Source organism: Pungitius pungitius, chromosome 3, assembly GCF_949316345.1.
Source record: "Pungitius pungitius chromosome 3, fPunPun2.1, whole genome shotgun sequence".
Classification (NCBI taxonomy): Eukaryota; Metazoa; Chordata; class Actinopteri; order Perciformes; family Gasterosteidae; genus Pungitius; species Pungitius pungitius.
The window spans coordinates 17,142,842-17,167,090 of NC_084902.1; the positions used below are offsets into that span (position 1 = coordinate 17,142,842).

Consider the following 24,249-nt stretch of genomic DNA (forward strand, 5'->3'; position numbering starts at 1 on the left):
TGTGTAATTCCTCTACTGGCCACTATACATTTAACTTGCCCGGTGCTCTTGCTGTGGAGATGACTGGGACACACTAAATAAAGGTTTTTTCATGACTGGTATACAAAACATTATGTTTATTGTAATCCACCGTCGTAAACCAAAGTAACTTGCGTACATCCTGTGGCGGTAGCTCAGGCAGCTGTCGGCTAGTCTTATTGCACCAGCCTTGTAACTGGCGCTCCATGTAAGCAGGCTAATCACGTAGCATTAGCTAGCGTCTGAGTAGCTACATGCTAACGCTAGCTGACAGCTCCCTGAGCTACAGAGACACACAGGAGGAGCAGGTGAAGCTAATTAATGACTCAGGTCTGCTTGTAGCTGAATCACTAAAGAGTGCAAGGTTCGAAGGGCGATGTTGTCAGTGTTCGTCAGGTCAGCGCTCACCAAATGTAAGTACCAATGTTTTACTGGTTTGCTGCTTTATTATGATATTAATGAAAATGTGTTGGAATGTCCTAAAACCTTACAATGTACCTGATGTTAGCACACAGGTAACTGTAGAAAGTATTAACGTTATTGAACAGAGTTTAAAAGCTTTTTAGGGCAATGCAGGTGAAAGGTTATCAGTAGTCTTGGTTCATGCACCATACAAGGTTGTATTTTTGAGCTTCTCGGGGCTTTAACCAGTGGTGGAGGTGGTATTCTGAAACAATAAGTACTGATACCTTTCCAAAATACTAGTGAAAGTTACAAAAAAAAGTCCTGCATTGGACGTAAACTTATGCCTCTATATGACCTTCATAAGTAGATCACACCATCCGCAAGAGCATTGGCTATTTCTATAGTTATTGTTAGGTCAGGCCCGTTGGAGTAAAGCGAGGCATGAGAGGACCAGGACCGAGTGGACACCACTAGTAAAATGAAAGGTTTTCTGAACGGTATCGTGCTAAAAAACAGAGACTGCCGACAAACTACTCACTATGACAGAGGAGCATAGACCGCTCGACTGGCAAAAGTGTGTGTTGTTTTTAAAAAGATGTATTTTCTTTTCCAGAAGTTTATGTACAGGAGCATCTAGGGTAACATAAATTCCTTGAAAAAAAGTGTATAAAATGTTGAAAAATTGGTAAAGCAAAATACAATTTTTTTTAAAACCAGAAGCATGAATATATGATTCCCATGACATCAAAAAAAGGCATAACAATTTTATATTTTGGAACCTAGGAGTCTGGAATAGTTGTTGTAAAATAACCTAAAGATGTATTGATGAGAATGTTTGCTGAAGTGAAATAATCAAATAGTTGCAGCTCTACTTTACTCCACATACTAACACCTTTGCATTCCAATGTTGTCCTTGTCCTAATATCCTAGATTAGGTCTACAAATAAGGACTATTTTCAATTATTGAATAATAAGTTATTTCTTTAAAAGGAATTTATCTGTCAAAACCCCAGCATAAGAACTTATTTAGTCGAACTAACCGTACATAAACCGTATGCTGGTTAGAAAAATCAATAAAATCAAAAAATGTAGCAGAATATTTGGTATTTTTGTTGACAAGACTGAACCGATTCATCCATTACATTAACAGCAGATGATTTGTTGTGTGATGACTTTCTGACTAGCTTCCATTGCTCTATGTGTTGGTGTCTAAATGTAAGTTACAGCTTTGGTCTGTTGTTGACAACTTTCTGGATGAACTGGTTTTATTGTTTGTGTCCTTCTGTGCTCTCAGACAGGAGATCCTGGCTGCCCGGTCCGACTGTGGTCAGGGCCATGTCGTCCTCGGGTGGTGCCGTATCTCCTTACACCACCCTGGCCATCAGTCACCCAGCAGAGTCCATCACACACGTAGAGCTGCACCGCCCTGAGAAACGCAACGCCATGAACAAAGCTTTCTGGAGGCAGGACTACATTTGTGTTCATATGCAATCATTTGAGACTCATTTGAACTAAAAGTGATGACGACATGCTTCAAGAAATACGTCTCCCCCGAAATGATCATGTCCAATTTAGTTACTCACCCCATGTTAATGAAAAATAGACATGATGCTTGAGGAATTAAAGTAGTTTTATTTGAAATACAAATGATCATTTTGGGGCTGAAGTATCCCATTAATTTTTTAAACCATCCTTTTAGGAAAGAAAAAGTAATTAAGAGCAGAGTTTTGCTGGTAAGTTGCCATAGGTAACGAGAAAGTTTAGGCTCGATCTCCTAATTCAATTTAAGTTTTTACATATGAAGAATCGCTAACGTATGAATAAAAGTGAGAGCACATAAGAATTTTATCCCTGGAAGCTTAAATGTATATTTATTTCACAAATAAGCAACACTGTACATTTTTCTTTTGTATACAAACTTGCTTAAAGAGAATTGAATTGACTAACCTGTTCAATTATAAAGAAACGTGTCCAGTTACAGTGCTGATTACTGACCCATTTATGCAATGTTAATATATACAGCTTTCAATTTGTTAACACATCTAAACACTAATGTGCTGTTAGGTGTCATAAGATCCCCAACACCAAGCTGGGCCCATGGGTGACCGGGCTTTTGACTCTGCAGTGCCACAGAGTTTTTTTTTTACTCAATGCTTTTACTTTGTTTTAATGTTTTCGCTGGCTCTGTGGCATGCCGAGATCTGTTGCTGAAGAGTCTTGTAAATAAAAACGTTTTACTATTTCTTTAAACATATTTATTTATTTCATAACTTAATAGTTAACAGACTGTGTTGAGGTACTTTCTAACAATTTGTCCTGATATGGTTACTTAACAGTAAAGTACATTACTTTGTGATTAAAGCACTTTTACATAATTTATTAAACCAAATATCCAACAATGATGGTAATTTCCCCCCCAGTGAAATGGTGGACTGCTTCAATGAGATAGCTGTGGACCCAGGCTGCAGAGTGGTCGTGGTTTCTGGAGCTGGGAAGGTCTTCACCGCCGGTAAGTACCGTAGTATCTAAAGTTTATGACACTGTCTCCATGATTTTATTTGTCTTCTGTTATGTGCTCCCATCCAGGTATCGACCTGATGGACATGGCCAGCGACGTACTCATGCCAGAGGGGGATGACGCCGCCAGAATCGCCTGGAACATGAAAAGAGTAATCGCCAAGTATCAGGAGACCTTCTCCGTCATCGAGAAGGTTAGACCTGAAGAGTGATGCTCTTCACACTGAGGTGTTCTGAGATCAGACATGATGGACAGCATTTATAACCGTTTATTGTCCATGTGTATTCTCTTTTAGTGTCCAAAGCCTGTTGTAGTGGCCGTCCACGGAGCCTGTGTTGGGGGAGGTAGGGGATCATCATCATCATTACACAAAGTACAATGTAGCTGATGCACTTTTAATATTTTATACTATATAATAGTACACTGTACTATATTATACCCATAGTTTTAGTATTTGATATTCTGTTATATATATGTAATTTATCTTAAACCATATCACTATCTTGCACCTTATAAAATCTTTCATCCCATACAATATCATAATTTACTATATGTCATTATGCTACTTTTCATAAATGTCAAACTATTCAAATTACATCTAATCAATACAGACAAAATACCAATCGTATTTTTTTTTTCTTGATCAAACTGTCACATTATATTGTAATTATTTTTGTACATGTCTCTTATATTCTTAATCTGCATCATAAATTAACCCGTAACGTTTTTGTCCATGTGCTTCTGCTGCTCATGTTATTCATTGAGATGTTAACTTTTATTTCCCACTGAACACGAAATGCCTGCTGTATTTAAAAAGCCTGATGAAAACATTGCAAGGCAAAAAGATGAACATTCTGCGATGCATGGAAAAGATTGCTGCTCTTCAAAACTGGACTTATTTCAGAGATTGTATCAGATGGTGTGTGATTTAAACTGGCAAAAGTGAGAGGCCTCAAGGAGTTTTCCCACCATTGTGTTCACTTTGGATGTTCTGCTCTACGGCAGGTGTTGATCTGATCACAGCCTGTGACATCCGCCTGTGTACGCAGGACGCCTGGTTCCAGGTTAAGGTCTGTATATTCCATTGAATTATCAGGACCAGACATGATTGAGGAGAAATGGGAAATGTCTTTTGAAAAACAGGAAATAAACATTTAATTTGTAAAAGTGCTAAAAAATATGCAATTTTAAATTTCAAGATGGTAAAATAAATTGTCTGATTTTAATTTGATCAACTGAGTGGACATAAAATATTTTTATTTTCCCAGTTTCTTTACTCTATAAAACAAGTGAAAACTATTTAGTTGTATTTATCATTCACAATGCTGTTTTAGGTATATGACAAATTATGTAAACTCGTATAAAAACAAACATTAAATCATTTTTGGAAATACCTCCATAGATAATCTAGTTTAGGATACTTGTAAATGATATCACTGTCTGTTTGTGGTCGGCTTTACAGGAAGTTGATATTGGACTTGCTGCAGATGTCGGAACTCTCCAAAGACTTCCAAAAGTCATCGGCAGCCGCAGGTCATTTTTATTAACATTTTTATAATTATCTTTCACTTTTAAATTTGCTAGATATGTGAAAATACAATAATACAATGTAATGTGTTCAACGTAACACAAAATGACACATTAAATGGCAATAAATGATTTAATGATTTTACTTGTGATAGTTACATGACAGGATGGCGTTCGTTTCAATTTGTTGTTAAAGCCAGTGTCCATTGGATTTTTGTGGCTCTGGCAAGTCGGAACCTTTTTTAAAACTAGTCACACAAACAGCCTAATCCATAGACTGGAGCCAAAAAATAAACTCAACCTTTTTAAGGACATTAAAAATGTTAAATACAGATTAAAAGAGAACTGTTTTCCCACATATGGATACATCTTTCTGTGATCAAACAGTTCTACAAACAAAGCGTCTGACAAGACAACATACTTTAACATACATAATTAACACCATGTTAGATACAAATTCATGACTTCACATTTCCTGTACTTTTTCTACTAAGTTGTGTATGATGTCCATATTGTTATGTGTCACTTTCTACAGCCTAGTGAACGAGTTGGCTCTGACTGCCAGAAAGATGTTCGCCGACGAAGCCAAGAGCAGCGGACTGGTCAGGTAAATTAATCCCCTATAGAATGACACACTTTGATGCAGAAGGTGGTTTTCTTTCCTATATAATACGACTGAGCCTGTCAGAAAGTGACTAGCTGAACTAACATTTGTGGGTAAATGAATCGAGTCAGCCACAACTGGGGTGTGTTCGGCTTGCATGCTCAATCTTCACAGCTGTGTCCCTCATTGAATCACTTCCAAGTGTTGCTTTTGTTTTCATTGGCTTATTTGGAGAACGTATCCATTTTTTTCCCCACTTCAAAATGAACATTTCTGATATCTACAGGCAAATTGCCATCATTTTGATACCAGATATTAAGGTATAAGGTGGGGGGGAGAAGGGGTAACACAAAAAAAAGTGAATATCCAAAACTCCTTGTGAAGACTGACATTGACAAGAGAATATCTGCAATTATTTTATAGTCTGGTGCCAAAATATAAGTATTTGCAGCCCATTTTCCGCCACACGTTTCCTTTCCAGCCGAGTGTTTGCAGATAAGGAGGTCATGATAGTAGCAGCTCTGGAGATGGCCCAGGAGATTGCTGGTCGCAGCCCTGTAGCCGTGCAGGGCACCAAAGTCAACCTGATCTACTCCAGGGACCACAGTGTGGCCGAGGGACTGGACTACATGGTGAGAACACTGCATTTATTTTGTCCGCATCGCCCAATGCCTTCATTTACACAAGGTTACGCCAAAATGGAAAAGTGGCAGGTTCCTTTTTCCAAAAAGGCATGCGAGTACTCAGTTGGCTCATTAAGCCATCACATAGCATTTGCATATAAGAAAGGAGGTGGGAACCTGCCACTTTCTGATCTTGGCGCTAATGCAATATTAAGCGCTTCTGTTGTCCCTTTTCAGGCTAACTGGAACATGAGCATGCTTCAGACTCAGGACGTGATGAAATCCGCCCAGGCCTCCATGGAGAAGAGGAGTCCAAAGACTATAACCTTCTCCAAACTCTAAAACCTCCAAACAGAAAATGATTTCCTTGCCGTCGCCTCTGTGGGGAAAACGGGAGGAAACACATGGAATTTGGTCTTTCTAAAACTCATTTAGTGATCCGTGGCCATATGAAGATGATTTGTTGTGACATTTTATGTTACTTTCCAATAGCTACTAGTAAATGATGAAACCAATACACTGACTGTTTTGATTGTCCTGTTAAGGAGTTATGTTAGCTGTGCATAGGTATACCAGGATGTATGCGAGCAGTGATATGCTCAATTGCTGTATTAGCCCATCCTATAATACTCATACCATCTGTTAATTTTGTGCATTGTTATGCATCAATTAGTTCTTTCGTGGAAAGAGCAACGTTTTTGCCAACGCACCCATACGGGATCAGTAACAACTACAGTCATTTTGCACTGTGACTGTAGATTATCTGAATTTTCCTTTTAAGAAATGGAGGCTTAAATCAACTGGAAATATGATTCCAAAGATTTGTGTCATCGTCTGTGTAAAGTCTGAAACAGAAGTTGTTTTTTTTCAATAAACTAACCAATTATAAGTCAGTGTTAAATTATGAATCTATCTGCCCCCCCCAGGGGACTGAAATATAAGTGAATCGGCAACTTTTTGTGATCAAGCTAGTTTACAAATAAAAAGTGCAAGAAAGGAATTTAAATAACTTAAAATGCTTTATTTATAAAAACTTAACGTAGAAGATACGTAGTCACTACGTCTGCTTGGCCCGAAGCTTCTGTAAGGTTTTCTGTAAAGAGATAAGCAGGATATTCAGGTGAATAAAACTACAGTTTGGTGCATAATATTTGTAAAACCTCAAACGCTCCTAATTTAAGAACATCACCTTGTGGAACTCTTTAGCCTTCAGTCTATTAGCTTCATAAGACTGCAGTCGGTTCCTGATGGCTTTTTGATGCTTCACCTCCTCCAACTGCTCATACAGTCTGCAGCAACACATAGTACAGATATTGAATGCAATAAATGAAAGCTATAATGTAACAAGTCTGTTGGTGTTTGGAAGCTTTCAAAATTAACTCCTTTGTCAAAGGTTTTTGTGTGTACCTAGTTGAGGAAATAATTATACAGTCAGCCCTTAAAGATTAAATTATTTGAGTAGTAGTACAAGCAAAATGTACGCCTCCGTTGACTATAGGTTAAAAGCTGATAATACCGTAGGAGTACCTTTGAGTTCTCTGGTGCATCTCAGAAACATCCCGCTTCCTTTGCTCCGATGTGCTGCTCTTCACCTCACACACCTCGTTAATCCTGGGATCATTTGCTGAGAGAACACAGAAAGAAATTAGACGAGAGATCAGTTGCGTGCCAAAAAAGTGTTGATGTGAAGTGTGGGATACCTGGAGGGGGAAGCAGGGGCCTTTTCTGCTGGATGGAAGCAGATTTCTTAGTGGTTCGATGTGGCTCTGCTGGTCCCCCCTTTGACTTGGCGTTTATCTGACGAGGTGTTTCGGATTTCATCTTTGCCTTTCTGGGGGCTGGGTTAGATTCCTTAGCATTAACCTTGATCCTCTCCACCCTGCGGGACGATCTCTGGAGCAGCGCTCTGCGCGTCTGCTGGTGGACCTCCTGCAGATCTTTGCCGGGACCCCACTGAAATTCCAGGAGCGTCACTGGATATAGGGAGGGGATGTTTTTCACAAAATGAGTAACCAGCTAGCTCCAGGCCAACATGTACCTCTACCTACTGAGAGAACTCCCTGAGCATCGTCAGTTGGTTGATAAACACAAAAGACCATATTAAACAAACCAGATTTGGAGGCAAAGAAAAGAAGCGACGCAAGAACTAAAACCTGAGTACATATTGTCTTGGGTCTCTACTGCTGGAAAATGGGTTTTGAAGGTGAACTCACTTTTTTTTATTTATTTATTTTTTTTTTTTAGGACTGATAACTCCTAACGTTGTCTATTTTAACAACATAATGGAACGAATACAAAACTTACCAAAAAACAGAAGTCATGTAGTTTTGATATGGTTTTACTCAGTCTTGCTGAGATTGAGGCTTTAAGCAAGTCAAACTAAACAGATTCTCAGTAATTGTACACAGTTTGAATGACAATAAGAGATGAATTGCTGCCCCTTATTTGGCAAATGTGGCCATGCATTACAGCTTTTAATTAAAGCTGTTTGAGTATGTTGATTGTTGTTCCAGATACAAAATATCTGAGATAGAAATAGTTGTACAGAAATTCAGTCGACCTGTTGGGATTTTACCTGGAAATGGGTTGTTCCCGTCTTCTGGGCTCCCAGCCCATAACGACGTGGATTTAGAACCCTAGAAGAACAGAGGTTTGTGTTCAGAGTATAGAAAGACGCCTGTTCCTAACAAAGATTATTTTTAAACCACTCCGAAAAAGGTAAATTTAGACTCTGCAACAATTCACCTTATAAGGCAAATATCAAGAAATCCCACCCCATCCCCCAACTTTGAGTAAAATGATTTGAAAAGCATTATTCTATATCTTAACTGGCTGTAAATAACTGATTTGATGTCTTCTCTTTGGCTTTGGACAGCACTATAATATTGAAAATGCTTATCCACTTCAAACGCAGAAATACAGTCTTTAGTCTTGTCAGAGCTGCATTTGACACGGTCAACCATAACATACTACTGGAAAGAATAAAGCAAGATATAGAGGTGAAGTCCTATTTTATTTGAGTGGGGAAGAGGGACACACAAAACCTGTTTATCCCAAAAATCCTGTGAAACTATCCCAGATGTGCTTTGTGCTGGAGACTTGATCGGAAGACGAGGAGTTGACAAGATCGGGAGGCCATGCAACAAAATACCTTACCTACAGCAGGCAAGGCCATTGGAGGGAGGGAAAGTACTTTAAGTGATTAAAGAATATGGATATTTCAGAGAAAATGGGATACTGTATCACAAGCAAGGATCAGTCAAACAGATAATGGTACCTAAATCTGAAAGAGAAATAATGCTCAAGCTGGGTCATCTATACCGTGGGCAGGCCACTTATGGAAAGACAAAAGTTTAAAGAAATATTTCTACTGGCCGGGTCTACTTGCTGATGTGGCCCAATATTGCAAAAGCTGTCTTCAATGTCAAAAACCGCAGCCTGATAATGTTACCCTAAAGCCACTCCAATCGGGTGGTTGGGTAAGGACCAAGAAATCGCTTCATGTCTGTAATAATAGACCAGAGGTGTGGACTCGAGTCATGAATTTGATGACTTCAGACTCGACAAAACGTACAAAGACTTGCAACTCGACTTGGACTTTAACATCGATGACTCGTGACTTCACTTGGACTCGAGAAGACTTGCTACTTCCCATGAAAACTGGGGGAAAACATTTTCACACGGCCGCGCCGCTCTGTTTATCTGCATCTGTCAAAAATGTGCGCCACCTGTATGCAGAGAGCGCGCGCTGCCTGCACGACATCCAATCACTGCAGTCCCACCTGGTTCTGATTCAACAGCATCTAAACAGGCACATTGCAAGACAACCAATGAAGCGCAACAACGCGCCAGTTGGAAAAATGATACCGAAGATAGTTTCGTTTGGCTATGAAAATTACGAGGTAGTCGACAAAAAACGAGTTGCTATTTGCAAAACATGCGGGTCGAAGATTACAGACGGAGCTGCCACAACGTCCAACTTTGTTCGACACCTGAAGTTGCACAAAGAAAGGTAAGTTTTGAACGAATGCTGAGCACCTTATCAAATGTACCGTAACTCACGAGCATTTTACCGTATCAACGAGACAGCTCGTTCATGGTTACAAAAATCAGGATTTTTAAACCCGGATTCAGACTTCGATGGAAATCCTCGCCAACATTATGTCAACGTCCGTTTTTAAGTACTATAACACAGTCACAGTCAATCCACCATTACCCTTCCCTTCCCTTCGTAGTCTAGGTCTGTGAGGCAGCGCACCATCACCCAGAGTTCCCCGTCCCCACTTTGCTTTAAAGCATATGACTTCGGTTTCTTGATGGAAGGGCTTTTGAAGCAGTGAAAATATTCTTAATATTGCATAAACGGAAATGTATTATCGTATACCTTAGTGTACAATAGACAATGAATATTAACACAACATTGATATGAGTAAAGAGTAGTTTCAAATAAAACATGTGGTTATAAGGGATTTTCTGTAATAAGAGGACTTGAAATGACTCGAAACTAAAATGATTAGACTTTTGACTTGAGACTTACTTGTGACTTGCATAACAATGACTTTGTCCCACCTCTGTAATAGACTATATAATAGACTATGCTAGCAGAAGTCTTGACATCACGTATGATATAGCTACTCCTGAGGAGTGTGATGACCCTCCCACTCAGCTGGCTGCGTTCCTCCTCTGCCAGGAGCTTCCTGGTGGGAGGAGCTGAAACACTTGCCTCTCACCAATTATCTGATGTCTATGGTTGAAATGCATTTGCTTTGGATAAAAGCGTCTGCTAAATGACTAATGTAATAATGTGTCTGGGTCTCTCCCACCAGGGTCTACTGCACCAGCCTCACCTCAAAATAAACTGTATATTGACAATGTTTATGTGTGGCCTCCCTTTTTGTTGCCACTTCTGTGCCAGGTGGTAACCAGAGACACATTACATTAACCTTTTAAAAAAACCCCACAAAATTCAAGCTCAAAGGATGAAGTGGTGCGAAGAATGAGCTCCAGAATCTCTGCGCGCCCCCCGATGTCCTTAAAAATGCTGTTTTTAGGCATCATTGCGGTATGGAGGAGTAGTGTAAACCCACTGTCTTACTTCCAAAGAAAGATGGTAATAAAAGATCTTGTATTGACTTTAGTTATCTAAATGCAATTTTGTGTTGTGCCCTGCTTCATACCTACCCTGGTCCCTCATGTAGCACTTTAAAAATGGCTTGTTGTAATGTGCTATATGCCTACAAATACATTTGCCTTGCCTGCTGAAGTCAAACATATATAGATAGTCACCTCTGTCTCTTGAGCTTGCAGTCCCTTTTCTTCCACTCCTTCCCGATGTTTGTCTTCCCACTTTTCCTCTTTCTCAGAAACAATTGTCTCTTGGTCCTGCAGCGTGGTGTCGGTCAGGCTCACTAGTGTTATCTCTGACTGCTCTAAGATCCCCTTCTCACCAGCAGCCTCCTGGGAGACAGAAAGGGACAACAAGTACACATATAAAAATTATCACATTGCACATAAGAAAGAAGGCTTAAAAAACGTAACCCATGTTCCAAAATAAACTTCGACCTATGTGTCTTCATTAAACGTCCTTTAGCTCGAGAGCAGGACAATTTTTAGGTGTTGCATTTATGGGCGTTGCAAAATTTTGTTGGTGTCTGATTTAGTGAACAAGAAAAAAATCGTACCAATATTCTATCTAACAAAGGACAAACGTGGTTTCTGTCTTCATCGGCCCCCTCCATTATTTCCACGGTCGGTGGATCATCACACACCGTCAAACGTGACAAGAGTGCAGCCGCTGGCTCTCCGTCTGTCCTGGTGTCTGGGGACAGCGTGAGGACGGACTCGTGAGGCCGGCACTGGGAGGCGATCAGCTGAGAGAAGGAATCCTGCAGGGCGGGGGAAGCTTCCACGCAGCTCGACGGCTCCTCCGCTCTGAGGCGTTCGGGTGACGGCTCGAACTCATCAGTGTTGGTTTCAAACTCAACAGAAGACGTGGAAACTGCATGTTCCCCGCTGGCCGGCTGTCCCTCAGGAGACGTAGGCACATTGTGTTCAGGCAGATGGAAGGTCATGGAGGGGTCTGCCGTTTCGTTGTGGGTGATCTCAGCCAGCATTGGGTGGAAGGAGTCTGGAAACGCTGAAGGAGTGTGATAAATATGAACATCAGGCACACCATGTTTCACGCTTGTTATGGCTGAATGTCTGTATAGCGTGTTTCTCTGGCAGGCCACTCAGGAGCACAGGGCCTTTCTGAAAAGTTCAAACAATGTTAACTAATAGAAAAAGTACTCACCTTCAGTCCTCTCCGGGACCAGGTCCATTGGACTGATTTTGTCCTGCGCGGTGAGGTGATGTGGATGCCCAGCAGAAGCTGAGGCACCATCTGACGAGGGTTCAGGAGGCAACACTGGGTACAACGGCACACCGCCCTCCGTTGAGACACCAAGATCCACGAGTGTTCTTTCATCTACAAAAACCCAGAGGAGTTGATGAAAAATGCACACCTTGAGGAGAGGAAACGTATGAGGACGGACATATTCTTTTGCCATTCTTTCTACTATTCTTTTGATTCTTCTGCCATAATGACAAACATAAGGAGACAAAGATCCGAGTAATCAGGATTAAAAAAGGAACAGCTTCCAAAATGAACAAGCTTGTATTATATATTAACAAGAATGGTGTTAAGCAAAGCTCTTCAAAATTCACAGAATATATCATTTAGGTTGAATGGAGGTTTCAATTGGACTAAGTTTACATATATACACAGAATTTGATTTAACAGTTCAAATTTCATGAAAAGGTTGGCATCAATGATTCATCTGTTTATTATTAATGGTTTGGCTCAAACAAACATTGTAAAGATGATAAATAGCCATCATAAAATTACTTTGAAAGGGTGCAGTCTGGTCTTTTGTTTACTAGCAAGTTGAGACCTCACAATCCTTCAATTGCCACACGCACACACGCACGCACGCACCTGAGATTTCACTGTCCTGGCCAGCCGACTCATCCTGCTCAACAACCAGCGGCCTCATCTGGCTGTCCTCCAAATCTCCATCCAGCCCTGTGGTCGCCTGCTCCGATGCCACCCGACTCGTCAGGTAGTCGGCGTAAAAGTCCTGCCCGCCACTTGGCCAGTGGGAGCTGGGCTGATGGGAGAGTCGACTGATCATATGGCTCAGTGTGGAATCCCATCTGCCTTGGTCAAAGCTCACCGAACCCGATGGGCCTGGTGGCTGACAAATCACGGAGGAGTGAGCAAACGGTAGGCCGACGAGCAGCTGCATGGCTGAGTCCCTCGGCTCGGCGGCGAGGCAGGACGACTGGTCCGCCAGCTGGCCTATCAGAGGTCTAAAAGAGTCCTGCTCTTGGTACTCAGTGATTGTAGGGTCCTCTCCCAAGAAGTGCTCCAGAATCGGATCTATTGTGGGTTGTGAATCACTGACCAGGCCTCCCTTCTGATCTCCCTCGGTGTCTGAGGGAAGAGACCGGCGAGACAAAGACCTTTCATCCTCTACTCCTCTCTCGGATACTCCAACCAAAGCCTGCTCTGACACTGAAGAGCCGGGTTGCTCCAAGTATGAGCCTTCACTATCTGCAATGAGAAAGCGAAAACAATATGCAAACGTCAGGTTAAAAAAAAAATCATGTGCTGCTAGCATATTTGGCCTGCTCATACTCAAACACATTTGTTGCCATGACACATTAATTGGGATGGCCTCTGTACCTTTCCCGTAAATTTCGAGAACAATGTCCTAAAAAGCCATTGCAGGGACCGATTTCTCACTGAGCTCAGTTCAAGTGTAGAAGCCCTCATGAAGGTATTTTATGCAAATACATTAGGTCGAGGTAGATTCACATCATAGCTCATGCACACGCAAATGCAGGCTGTGATGCCGGTCATTGCCAAATATTTCAAACCCCACCACAAGCAGATGTAGTCGAATGAAGCATTCATTAAAATATCCAAAAGGCATTGCAGCCAACACCAGCATTCTGATATCCGTCAAGCTGAGAAGTGAGAGAGAATCCCTGAAACGCATCGCATTACCTGTGGTCCGGCCAGCAGCGCTGAGTGAAAGGTTGAGCTCCCTTGTGTATTTGTCTATAATGTGCTGGATGCTGCTGTCGTTAAACAGAGAGTCCACAGCCTGACCGGGACGGCCTGCGACCGAGCTGTCGATGATGCACGAGCTGTGAGCGGACGGCGATGAGATATCCAGTGAATGTTCTCCTCGTCCTGGCTCAGCACAATGTCTTAGCGATGGGGATTTATCTAAGGAAGAGGTGGTGGAGAACGAGAGGAAAACGTATTTAGGCTGGTTATAGTACGAGTTACTTGTCAGTGTATTACCTACAGTAGATGGGGTTTGGAAAACCAGAAAAGAGTACCAGCACAGGAGCAAAGAAATGTACCGCTGTAGATTGGACATACGGCAAGCGCATTTTAGAAATGTATAATCTACAGCACACTAAGGGCCACAAGTACTAACACTTTTGCGCCCACTTTAGACGTATTTGTTTCGCAATGTGCGTATAAAAGTATGGCTAGGTATGTACCAACATGCCGCACTGAGGTGAAATCGCAGAAGGCCTATCGCGGAAACTGCAAATGGCGCTTTCCGTGGCATATGCATTCACAAGAGGGTCAAGGGGAGAGTGGGAGTTTTCCCTAAAGAGAGTGGATGCGCAAAATGCGCATAACATCTATTAAATGTAAATGTACATGCATGAGGCCCCATGAGTATGTTACAATTAGAATAGCTTCACTGCCCTCCCTTGCCGGCAGAGAGCTCGTTCTGGCGGGGAACGGATACCTCCAGCTATGCTTGCTTCAAAAATAGACTGCTTTGATGAAAAAAAATAATAATTTAGTTAGGTATTTTACCTTGCAGAACAAAAGGAACTATCTTTTCAGGTGTCTAAAATGGGTTTTACATTGCTCTGCCCCTGTGCTGATTGTTTTATTTAACTGGGGGTATGCCGACTACCAGCCGTAACACACAGACTATATAAACGTGCCTCATAGAACCCTGTTTGAAAAACATCTGAACTATAATCAAGAGTGATACAAATCAGAATTGAAGCAAATTACAGCAGATCACAAAAAAATGCTTTCTATTTGGACTCATCTAACCAGATCATTAAGCAAATAGTAAAGATTTACCAAACTTTGGCCATTTAAATACTTCTCTGCTTCTACATAGTCTGTTGACTTTGAGAGATTTAACAAGTTTCAAAGCACTAATATCAAGAACAAACCACAAAACAAAAAGCGCCCCGTGCTACGAGCCATGTGCCTCAGTTCCTCACCGGCATCAACGTTGAGCTCAGGATCGGTGGTGATGTAGCTGCCGGTGGAGATGGTGGTGGAGGAGAGGCAGTCAGAATCATGGGGCCTATGTGCAGACTGACACATGCACACATATTAATTGTTAAAAAGGGGACACGTTATGTGAGACACGCACATGAACACAATCTCAATGAGCTCAGTTCAAGTGTAGAAGCCCTCATGCAATGCATTTTTATCAAATACACGTTGGGTCTGGTAAATTCACATCATCGCTCTGAACACGAACACACACACACGAACACACACACACACACACACACACACACACACACACACACACAGAGTAAGAGAGCTCAGTTCAAGTGTAGCAACCATCATGAAATGTATTTTTATCAAATACACTTTAGGTCTGGTAAATTCACATCATCGCTCTGAACACGAACACACACACGAACACACACACGAACACACACACACACAAAGTAAGAGAGCTCAGTTCAAGTGTAGCAACCATCATGAAATGTATTTTTATCAAATACACTTTAGGTCTGGTAAATTCACATCATCGCTCTGAACAGAAACATGTACACATTCACTACACATAAGACAAAGCGTGACATAGAAAGAGCTTCAAGCATAATCAGAAGCTGAGGCAGATATGGCTCAGGCATTCAGATCTTTTTATCATGGATCCAGCACAATCTCAAGTGTTTTAGGGATGCAGTATTAACTGCAGCGTCCCAGTTACATAACACTGACAGAAACGTTAGACAGATGCTTTTTCACTGTATTTTAGTCAGAACTTTTCCTTTCCTTGTAACTTTCGGATCAGTCTCTGTTTGCCACAATGTGGGAGACTTGAAAGAAGAAGAAGAAGCCTGTCAGGCAGGATGAGTTACCTCTGTAGAGGGTCTGTGGCTTGTGACCGCAGGACCAGAATAGTCGGCTCCTCTCCCAGAGTCGGAGGAAAGCGGTGAGGTCATCCTCCCGACTGAATCTGGTATCAGAGAGGAAATAGTTTAATTTTCTAATCAGATAGTAAAACATATTCCTTCCAGCCGTAGTCTTGATTTCTTCAGCTGCACTCTACATACCAGACCCAGAGGATTCTGGAGACGTTCCCATCGGCAGCCTCTCCCTCCAGGTACCTCCTGAGCTCGACCCGGAGGATCGTTCGGCCGACCGCTGCCTACTGCTTGACCAAGAGGGTGCCTGCTCGGTCCTGTCAGAGGACGTGGACAATTCCAAGTCCTTCTGCTGGTCCAGGCACAGAGCCTGCGAGGGGACTGTCCCACTATCCTCCGGGCCTGTGGGTCGGAAACACAGACAATCCAATCAACTCTGAATAGCTCGTCACAGGGTGTGTGCATGTGATGTTGTGTGTTGCTGGATCTAAGCTCACCTGCGACTTGGCTAGAGTCAACCGGTGTCTCCACCTCTTGAATAGCACTGAGCTCGTGTTGCTCCATCATCACCTCCGTGGCGCACAGCCTGAAGCGGGTCACTGGGGGCTTTGCTGCTCGGGGTGGAGGGTAGAATCCTGAGGGAAAGACTGACACTGAGGCAGGTCCGGCAGGAACGTCGCTCTGACGGATGTGCTCTAAATGGAGAAAAAAAAAATCATTAAAGCAAGATATGGTTCAATGGATTGGAATTTAAAAGAAAAGGGACAAATTAATTCATAATTAGTAACAAGTATCAAAACAGAAAGGGACAATGTCGCACTTTTGGGAAGATTCCAATTATAAAACAAAATAGTGGAGAGATTTCCATTCTCACCACTGTCAGAAGGCAGTTGCCGAGGAGAGTGATCTTTCTCTTCCGGGGCCTCTAAGTGAGCTAAAGTTCCTCCATTAGACTCCTCTATAGCTCTCAGCAGAGACGCCAGTAGCTTGAGGCGGGTCTTGGCGATGTCCTCTGAAACCACCACTTCAGCGGCGGCCTCTGGAACAAGCTGTGGGTGAACTATACTTAAATGCCGACTCAGTGATCTCCTTTCAAGTGTAGAAACCATCCCAATAAAAGTATATTCAAATTCATTCATATCATTGCTCAACTTAAAGAACATTGTTGTAAAAAACTAAACGATTTGTCTACAACCAGAAACCCCTGGGCGATAATTGTTCCCTCACTTACAGGTTCTTCAGTATGAATCAGAGCTTGCAGCATCTCCTTTTGCCTTCTCATCTGCTCCATCTCCGCTTCCTGTTCACGTTGCTGTTCTTCCCGTCTCTGCTGCTCCTCTTCTTGCCACCTCTGCCGCAGCGCGACAGCCTCCCTCTGCTCCAGTGCCCGTCTCTTCACCTCCAGCAGCTGTAGCCTCTGCCTCTCCATATTGCTGTCGGCCTCCTCCCCAGAGCACGGGTACCCAGGCGGCAGGGAGCCATGTGACATAGGACCTCGCACTACCGGAGGTACTCCATCTGCGGTGCACGGGCTAATGGCTCGGACGGGCTCAGACGGGATCATCGACGGGATGCTGGCCGGCGGATGGGTTGGTAACAGATGGTGAGAAGGTGGCTCGGAGGAAGGTCTCACTCTTACTGGAAGGTGCTCAGTCACTCTCTCCATTATGTTATCAGTCAGCCAGGCGGTGACATCCGGTCTGTGGCCCCTAGTGTCGTTCGAAAGACATCCAACTGCAGACGGCGGCAGGAGCTTGGAGCCGGGAAGTTCTGAGGGCGGAAGCAACATGTCGGACTCTACCCGGGGAACTTCGACAGGGCTGAGTGGTCTGCCGTGGAAGTATCCGGGTGCCGCAGGGGTCGTCAAGAGTTGCAGGGGAGCTGGCAGATGTGCAGGCTGAGCGTGGTGCAGAGGAAGAGGGGCCACGAAGCCCGAAGGCCCAACAGCCGGCTGCAATGACGCGACGTTCAAGTTGTAACGAATGCGTAGAGCTCGCTGGTATTCCTCCAGGCGGTGGCGGGCTACCTCCACTGACCTCTGGTGAATCCTAAAAATAAGTGTTTTTAAAAAAAGCCATGACAGTATTTTATACCTTTTTGATCCTCTGAAGAATAAATTGGCTTCATTACATGCCAAAAAACACACTTGTTTTGTTCGAGCAGCCGCTGTTGGTACTCTTTGATCCTTCGGGCGTGGTCATCTTTACTTGCAGGAGGCATCAGCTGTAGAGTGCAGAAGCAGCTATTATTCCACACTGACCACTTTACAAAAAGTATCCAGAAGGAAGTCTTAAAAAAAAAAAAAAAAAACTTAAAGAACTGCAACCGAAAGGAATATTGAGAAGCCTACCTCAGTGGCTATTCCAGGAGTGACAGAGGTGACATCCTGGTCATGGACAGGTAGTTCCAGTGAGTTGAGGGGCTCGTCCTGGGTCACAACTGCCTTTAGGTCTTCTCTCTCCTGCTGGGCCTCGAGCAGCATCTGCTCCAATTTAGCTTTCTGTTCCTCCAGCTCCTGGAGCAGAACCACCTGCTCCTGCTTCTCTCGCTCAAGTTCTTCTGCCTTAAAGAAGGAAAAAAAAAGTCTTAAAATCTATCTAACAGATCGCCAATGCGGGGGGGGGGGGGGGGGGGGCAAATTCAGACCAGATTCTTCAGAGAACCACGCTTCATGAATACAGACGGACGTCTATCAACCTGGATGTGAGCTAACAACCGTCCCTGGAGTAAACCTCTGGTCACCTGCTCCTTCCCAAATGTACAATGTTTAAAAGTAGGTTCTGCATTTCTATCACGGGAATCAACATGTACCCGTCTCTTTCGTCCGTCTTCAAACTCTCGAACTCTGCTTGCAAGTAAATCAGAAAGTGGAGGATCTGCTGGAGTTGACTGCTTCGTTGTTTCCAGCGCTGGTTCAAATATATACACACACACACACACACACACACACAAAAAACACAATCATTTTTAACTCAAGAGAACTAAATTATGAAACATTTTTGTAGCCCAAACAGAAGCATATCTCAAATTTGATCAGAATTAGGGCTGCAACAACGAATCGATGAAATCGATTAAAATCGATTATTAAAAGCGTTGGCAACGAATTTCATTATCGATTCGTTGTGTCGTGCGACTATTATCTTTGAGTATTAAAAGAAAGTTGCGCGCGCCGCGCAGAGCTGAGAAAAAAAAAGTTGAAGGGGGTGCTGCTGCGGTTTTCTTTGCAGCGCCAGTAGTTTTAGGTCCTAATCGCCGCGCTCGACTTCAAGGTGTAACCTTTATTATTGTTCGGTCTGAAACAGCGCGCCCAGTGACGGGTGGTGCAGCAATATTGATGTCCGGGTGGAAATCAGGAGAAAGGTCGGTCCGGGAGATTTTCGGGAGGGGCTTTGAAATTCGGGAGGGTTGACATGTCTGATTGTAAGATATGCAAAAGCGACATGGCCTGGCACGGGAGCACCACGGGGATGATTCATGATTTTGTGCCTAATATATTTAATTTGGCGGCTGTAAAGTATACATCATGCGATGTGTGTATGTTTTTTGTGTTAGTCCATTTTATTTGCTTACAAACAAAAACCAGTCAAGATTTTAGTCGACAGCACAGAACATAAAATTCCCCTTTTCATTCCCTTTTAAGCAGGCGTCATAATTACTTTATGGTCTAGTGGTTTCATTAATTTATCAGAATTCATTAGTTGATTATATTTTGTATTCGCAATCAGAAACAGCAAAGTAACATAAGTTATTCAAATAAATATAGCGGAGCCAAAACTACAATGTTTCCCACTGAGGTGTAGCAGAGAAGAAGTATAAAGCACAAACTAGAAATACATTCCACCACTGTGAAAATTGATAAATTAAAATCAACTTTTAAAATGGGATCGCATAGCATTTAAGATAGCACTGCTTTATCAATAAACTTCCCTTCTGGACCCTTGCCCCCTGACGAAATAACAGACAGTATCAAAATAGATTGTTTAATCAATTGCATTGTTCTCGGCCCTACTGCAGTTGGTGAGTGACCGACTTACCGGGCGCTGCGTTGGCCGACGCACGGAGCTCCGTGGGCAGCACCAGGCTCTTCTCCTCGCTGGTCAGAGAGCCTGTGTTGATGGTGGTGTCCGGCTCTGAGATCTGAACAAAGCAGGGGGTCAAGGACTCTGCTGCAGAGTCGCTACTGCCATTGTCAGTCCACTGGTTCTTTTGGCTCCTGATTCGATCCAGGAGTTTCTTCAGAGCCCGTCTGGGAGCAGGTTTGGTGGACTCTGCTGCGAGGACAGAAGAAAAAAAAAAACATGAATGCAAATCTGGCTGTGTGGTGCATGGTCTGGATCTTCACTCGATAGTTTACATAGTTCATATAATCTATTGCAGTATCCAAGATAAATCTATTTTATTGTTTGAATGGCCTTTTATAAACAAATTTTGTAGCAACCTATAGAAAATAAAAATAGAGATTTGAGTATGTGGTGCTTCTCCCCACCTTTGTCACATAATTCCAGCTCCGTGCTGCCGGCTTCCCGCTCAGCATCATGTTGTGTTGCTGCCTCTCCATGTGGGGAAATTCCATCCAGTGATACGTCCAGCTCTTGGTCGTGGCTTCTTGTGGACAAAGCTGGCAGAGGCTCGGGTACCAGCTGCACCACCAGGTCACCTTTGACCCCTGGAATCAGACACAGTGGAGGTTTAACTAGGCTCCATTACAAATGTGACTGTATGTGGTATGCCCCACCGTAGATCAGAGGCTAATCTGCTACGCAAATGCAAAAACAAAGCTCAACGCAATGACGATTTGAGAAACTGTATTGACAAGAGTGACCCCCCCCCCCCCCTCGACTACATCGGAGTGACGCTCTGGAGTCCGACAATCTACTTGTTTTGGTAACACACTCAAAGCTAGATACTACACGGCGGAAGTGCCCTTACTCCTCTCTCCGGTGTACATGTCCTCAAAGGCAAACTCCATCTCCCTTTGGAAGTCCTCCCTGGTCTCCTGTCTCTTCAGGAGAGGCTGGAAGATCTGAGGAGGCATCTGGGACACCTGCTGCCTCCTCCTCAGAAGGTCTGTCTGCTGCATGTGCTCCAGTTCAATAAACAAGCGCTCGCGATCCTGAAGGGGATCAAGAAAAAAAAACAAAAGGATATGGTAAAAACAAAAGCACTCACAAGACCCCCACCTCAGGGAAGAAGTAGTATAATTACTCATGCTGATGTGGTTTAAATGTTTTAAATAAAGGCTAAACAATCCTCCACTTAATATATTTTCTGCACTGATGCCAGATAAAGAAACACTATTATCCACTTCTTGTGTTTTATCCTAGTACCGAATTGAGTATGTTCATCCGGTCTACATGTGTTCTATTTATGTGTTTTATTGACCTGGAGAAGTTGTATGACCGGATCCCCTGAGAGATACTGTCGGATCACACCAACAGTTTCTTCCCTTCGGCAGTCAGGCTCATCAACAGAGCCCGGGGCCCCCCCTGACTGACTCCCATGGACATTCCCTTTGTCACTTTCACTTATCACTTTCTGTTTAGCTGGTGCACTTTATCTTTATTTCTCAACTTACTAACTCATAGCTTTAGCGTACTAAACCATAGCATATATTTCATTATATTTTTATTTTATTTTTATCTTATTGCTGCACTACGTTGTCATTATTGTGCTGTACTACGTTGTCATTATTGTACTGTCTTCCGTCATGCACCAACCGCCAAGTCTAATTCCATGTATGTCTAACATATAATGGCAATAAACGTTTCCTGATTCCTGGATGTGCTGCAGGAGTACGGGGTTTACCCAAAACGAAAGTGGTGTTCAGGTTTGCCATGGATTGCCGCTCTCAGATACACGTTTTGGTGTCTCTCTGCTCATTCAGATAGCTAGTCAGTTGTACCTGGACAAGATGTTCCCTCCTCAGAGCCTCCTTCCCTCTCAGACGGGCCTTCTCAAGCTGCTCCTCTCGCCTTTGCTTTTCCTCCCTCTCCAAGTCCTGCAGTCTCCTCACCTCCAACTCAGCGCCCTTGTGGGCATTTGGCTGTAGGCGCAAGCATAGATCAACAACTGATAGGAAGCAGGACAAGCACACCCCAGGCTTAAGTGCATGCAATGACAGGATGGATCACCTGCTTTGTGTCGGCCTCTCTGTCCACTGTGCACTCAGGCATGTGGTAGTGCGTCGTGGCAAAGGCACTCACATCAGATTTCTTCACTATACACAGCTTCTTGGAATCGATGCTCTGCGGGAACAAGAGATGCCAACATTACCTCCACTCTGTTCAGAACCTGAGGCATGCAATTTGAAAGGTGTGTGTTTTACTTTGCAAGTGGGACAGGACAGATGGCTAGTCAGGTATTTGAAATCACACGTCACATTTCTGTTCTAGATCACTACATTACAATTTACCACCCTAATTCTTACTGTTAAGTCAAACGGTCAGCCGGCTAACTTGTCTGCCAACAGGGAATGGTGTCATTGCTATCACTTATCGGGCACCTGAATAGGGTTTGGGAGAGGCAGTGGGAGGCTGGCCACTTTTGCTGATCTTTCCTTTTCCGCCTGCAGCGCCTTCTTCCTGGCATTGATGCATCTACAGGCAAGCAAATTAAAATACTTATCGTTCAGTTAGTTCTGACTTATTTCCAGCAGCTAAACGGCTTTCAGGCAAATGTTTGAGAAGGCTGCTTACCGGCTTTGCCTCTCCTCCTCTTTAAGCCGCTGTGATTTGAGCTCCTTTAGGGCTTCCCGATAACGCTCCTCTGCTTTGACGTGATTTTCTTCCTCCCTCTGAGCGATGGCTTCCAAGTCGGGCTCCTGGCGCAAATAAATGAAAGACATAAAAGGAAATTTCTATCCAATGTTTAGTTTCAGCTGTTCCTTCGATGCTTGTTAATTTCCCTTTTGGTGTCTCCAACTGAATCTTACGTTTTCTTTTGCACTTCTGTGTCCCTGACCAACAAGCTGGAGGCTCTCCTGGTAGAGTCTCTGCAGTGCGTGGAGTTTCTCCCTCTGCTGTCGCTCCCAGTCCTTCCTCAGCTGCTTCTCCAGCTGCTCCAGCTCTCGCTGCCGTCTCTGCTCGACCTCCCGAAGGATCTGCAGTGAGATATACCTCTGCTGCTCCCGCACCTGGAAGTGTACAAAAAATGAAAAATGAACATACTGAGACTTGTAAACAAAAGCATATTCTGATCTCTCCCCAGAGCGGTGTCTTTCATTAAAGGTGAATCAAAAACTTAGTAGAGCAAGGTTTAGGAACGGTTCCCTTTTTCGAAAGAAGGCCATGGATGCAAACAGTGAAGAAAATGGACATGTTAAGAAAATATTTGATGTTCACTGCCTTCATGTTGCAACATATCCCAGCACTAACAGAACAACAGTAGAACTTCTGGCAAACCAAACCATAAACTCTAGTATATATTGGAACTTGATATTTGATCTCGTTTTTTACTGCCAGATTTCTCGAATTCTGTTTCTTTCGCTGAGGGAAATTTAAAGACAGAACATATTCTGATATACACACAAACCTATGCACACGTTGATTAGATTGCTTGTACGTGTACACATACTTGGTAAATTAAGCTAGTTATCGTTCTTATTTTTATGCCATTTAAGTTAATGTGGGTGACTCTGCAGGTAACCATTTACGAGAGAAAAAGATGTTCTGGCTTGGCTTGAGTTTTAGGCAGTTTTTCTTAACAAAAAATCTGTCCCATCATAAGAATAAGGCTTCACAGACATCAGTGAAATTAACCTGTTCCGTTAGTAAGACTTGCTATTAATGTTAGCTTACCTGTTGTATTCGTAATTTCCTCCTCCGTTCATGTTCCTCTCGGATTAAACGAGCCTCTTCGTTCGGACTTAGTCTTAATTTGGCCACTTTTCTCTTCATGTTCCTCAAATATTTCCCGTGGCCATTTCCAAAAAAGCAGGTAAAGTCATAGATAAAGTTAGCAATTTTGTTAGCGCATGGCTAGTAAGATTTAGCTTCATAGTGCTGCGGGATTCACGCCCAAAACATTCTGGTTTAAACTTAAAAGGCATTCGTATTTACTATAGAAAAAATGCCGCTATCGAACAAAGCCGAAATCAACCCCCTGCGTTTGGTTTATGACCAGAAATCCATGCCAACATGACGAAAAGAGTGAACGTTTTTATCCCACACGTAACATCCGGTGGTTTAAACTGCCCGCCGGACCCGTTCCGTGATTACAGAAACCCCCCTTTTTTACTACTGACTAAACATAGTTCCTACCTATATTATATTGGCATAAAATAATGTATATATTATAGTAACCTAGTAAATATTACATCTTAAAAGCATCTTACATGAAAGGAACGTTAAACATCTTAC

At 43.0% G+C, this 24,249-nt stretch overlaps 2 protein-coding genes across 3 annotated transcripts; one reads left to right on the forward strand and one right to left on the reverse strand.

Moving 5' to 3' along the window:
- Nucleotides 1-15: 15 nt before the first annotated feature.
- Nucleotides 16-6,845, forward strand: ech1 (enoyl CoA hydratase 1, peroxisomal). Its single transcript, XM_037464740.2, has 11 exons — nt 16-83; nt 361-431; nt 1,718-1,886; nt 2,844-2,932; nt 3,010-3,134; nt 3,237-3,285; nt 3,947-4,011; nt 4,404-4,474; nt 5,004-5,075; nt 5,554-5,704; nt 5,933-6,845. Exons 2-11 carry the CDS (start codon nt 395-397, stop codon nt 6,035-6,037), a joined length of 933 nt encoding a protein of 310 aa, XP_037320637.1. The 5' UTR covers nt 16-83; nt 361-394; the 3' UTR covers nt 6,038-6,845.
- On the reverse strand, nt 6,696-24,095 carry cep295 (centrosomal protein 295). Of its 2 annotated transcripts, none has more exons than XM_037464700.2 (28): nt 23,689-24,095; nt 22,824-23,024; nt 22,588-22,712; nt 22,395-22,488; nt 22,024-22,137; nt 21,795-21,935; nt 20,822-21,005; nt 20,379-20,558; nt 19,927-20,160; nt 18,704-18,801; nt 18,243-18,455; nt 18,039-18,115; nt 17,124-17,940; nt 16,767-16,941; nt 16,390-16,587; nt 16,082-16,294; nt 15,887-15,984; nt 15,008-15,104; nt 13,746-13,970; nt 12,672-13,289; nt 11,988-12,161; nt 11,377-11,831; nt 10,982-11,152; nt 8,271-8,331; nt 7,396-7,668; nt 7,223-7,319; nt 6,885-6,984; nt 6,696-6,788 (listed from the first exon to the last, which is right to left on the reverse strand). In XM_037464700.2, the coding sequence occupies exons 1-28, from the start codon at nt 23,785-23,787 to the stop codon at nt 6,753-6,755; spliced, it is 5,568 nt and encodes a 1,855-aa protein (XP_037320597.2). In that variant the 5' UTR covers nt 23,788-24,095; the 3' UTR covers nt 6,696-6,752. The 2 variants fall into 2 exon arrangements, with proteins under 2 accessions (XP_037320597.2, XP_037320588.2); XM_037464691.2 differs by having other exon boundaries at nt 19,927-20,163.
- Nucleotides 24,096-24,249: the final 154 nt, after the last annotated feature.

Excerpts from the sequence above, each read along its gene's own strand:
- ech1 (XM_037464740.2), top strand. The coding sequence starts at position 395 with ATGTTGTCAGTGTTCGTCAGGTCAGCGCTCACCAAAT. Across the intron at positions 4,475-5,003 it reads AAAGTCATCGGCAGCCGCAG|CCTAGTGAACGAGTTGGCTC; the intron begins GTCATTTTTATT and ends CACTTTCTACAG. Across the intron at positions 5,076-5,553 it reads AAGAGCAGCGGACTGGTCAG|CCGAGTGTTTGCAGATAAGG; the intron begins GTAAATTAATCC and ends TTTCCTTTCCAG.
- cep295 (XM_037464691.2), bottom strand. The coding sequence starts at position 23,787 with ATGAAGAGAAAAGTGGCCAAATTAAGACTAAGTCCGAACGAAGAGGCT. Across the intron at positions 17,941-18,038 it reads CGGCTGCTCGAACAAAACAA|GATTCACCAGAGGTCAGTGG; the intron begins GTGTGTTTTTTG and ends ACTTATTTTTAG. Across the intron at positions 15,105-15,886 it reads GCCACAGACCCTCTACAGAG|TCTGCACATAGGCCCCATGA; the intron begins GTAACTCATCCT and ends TGCATGTGTCAG.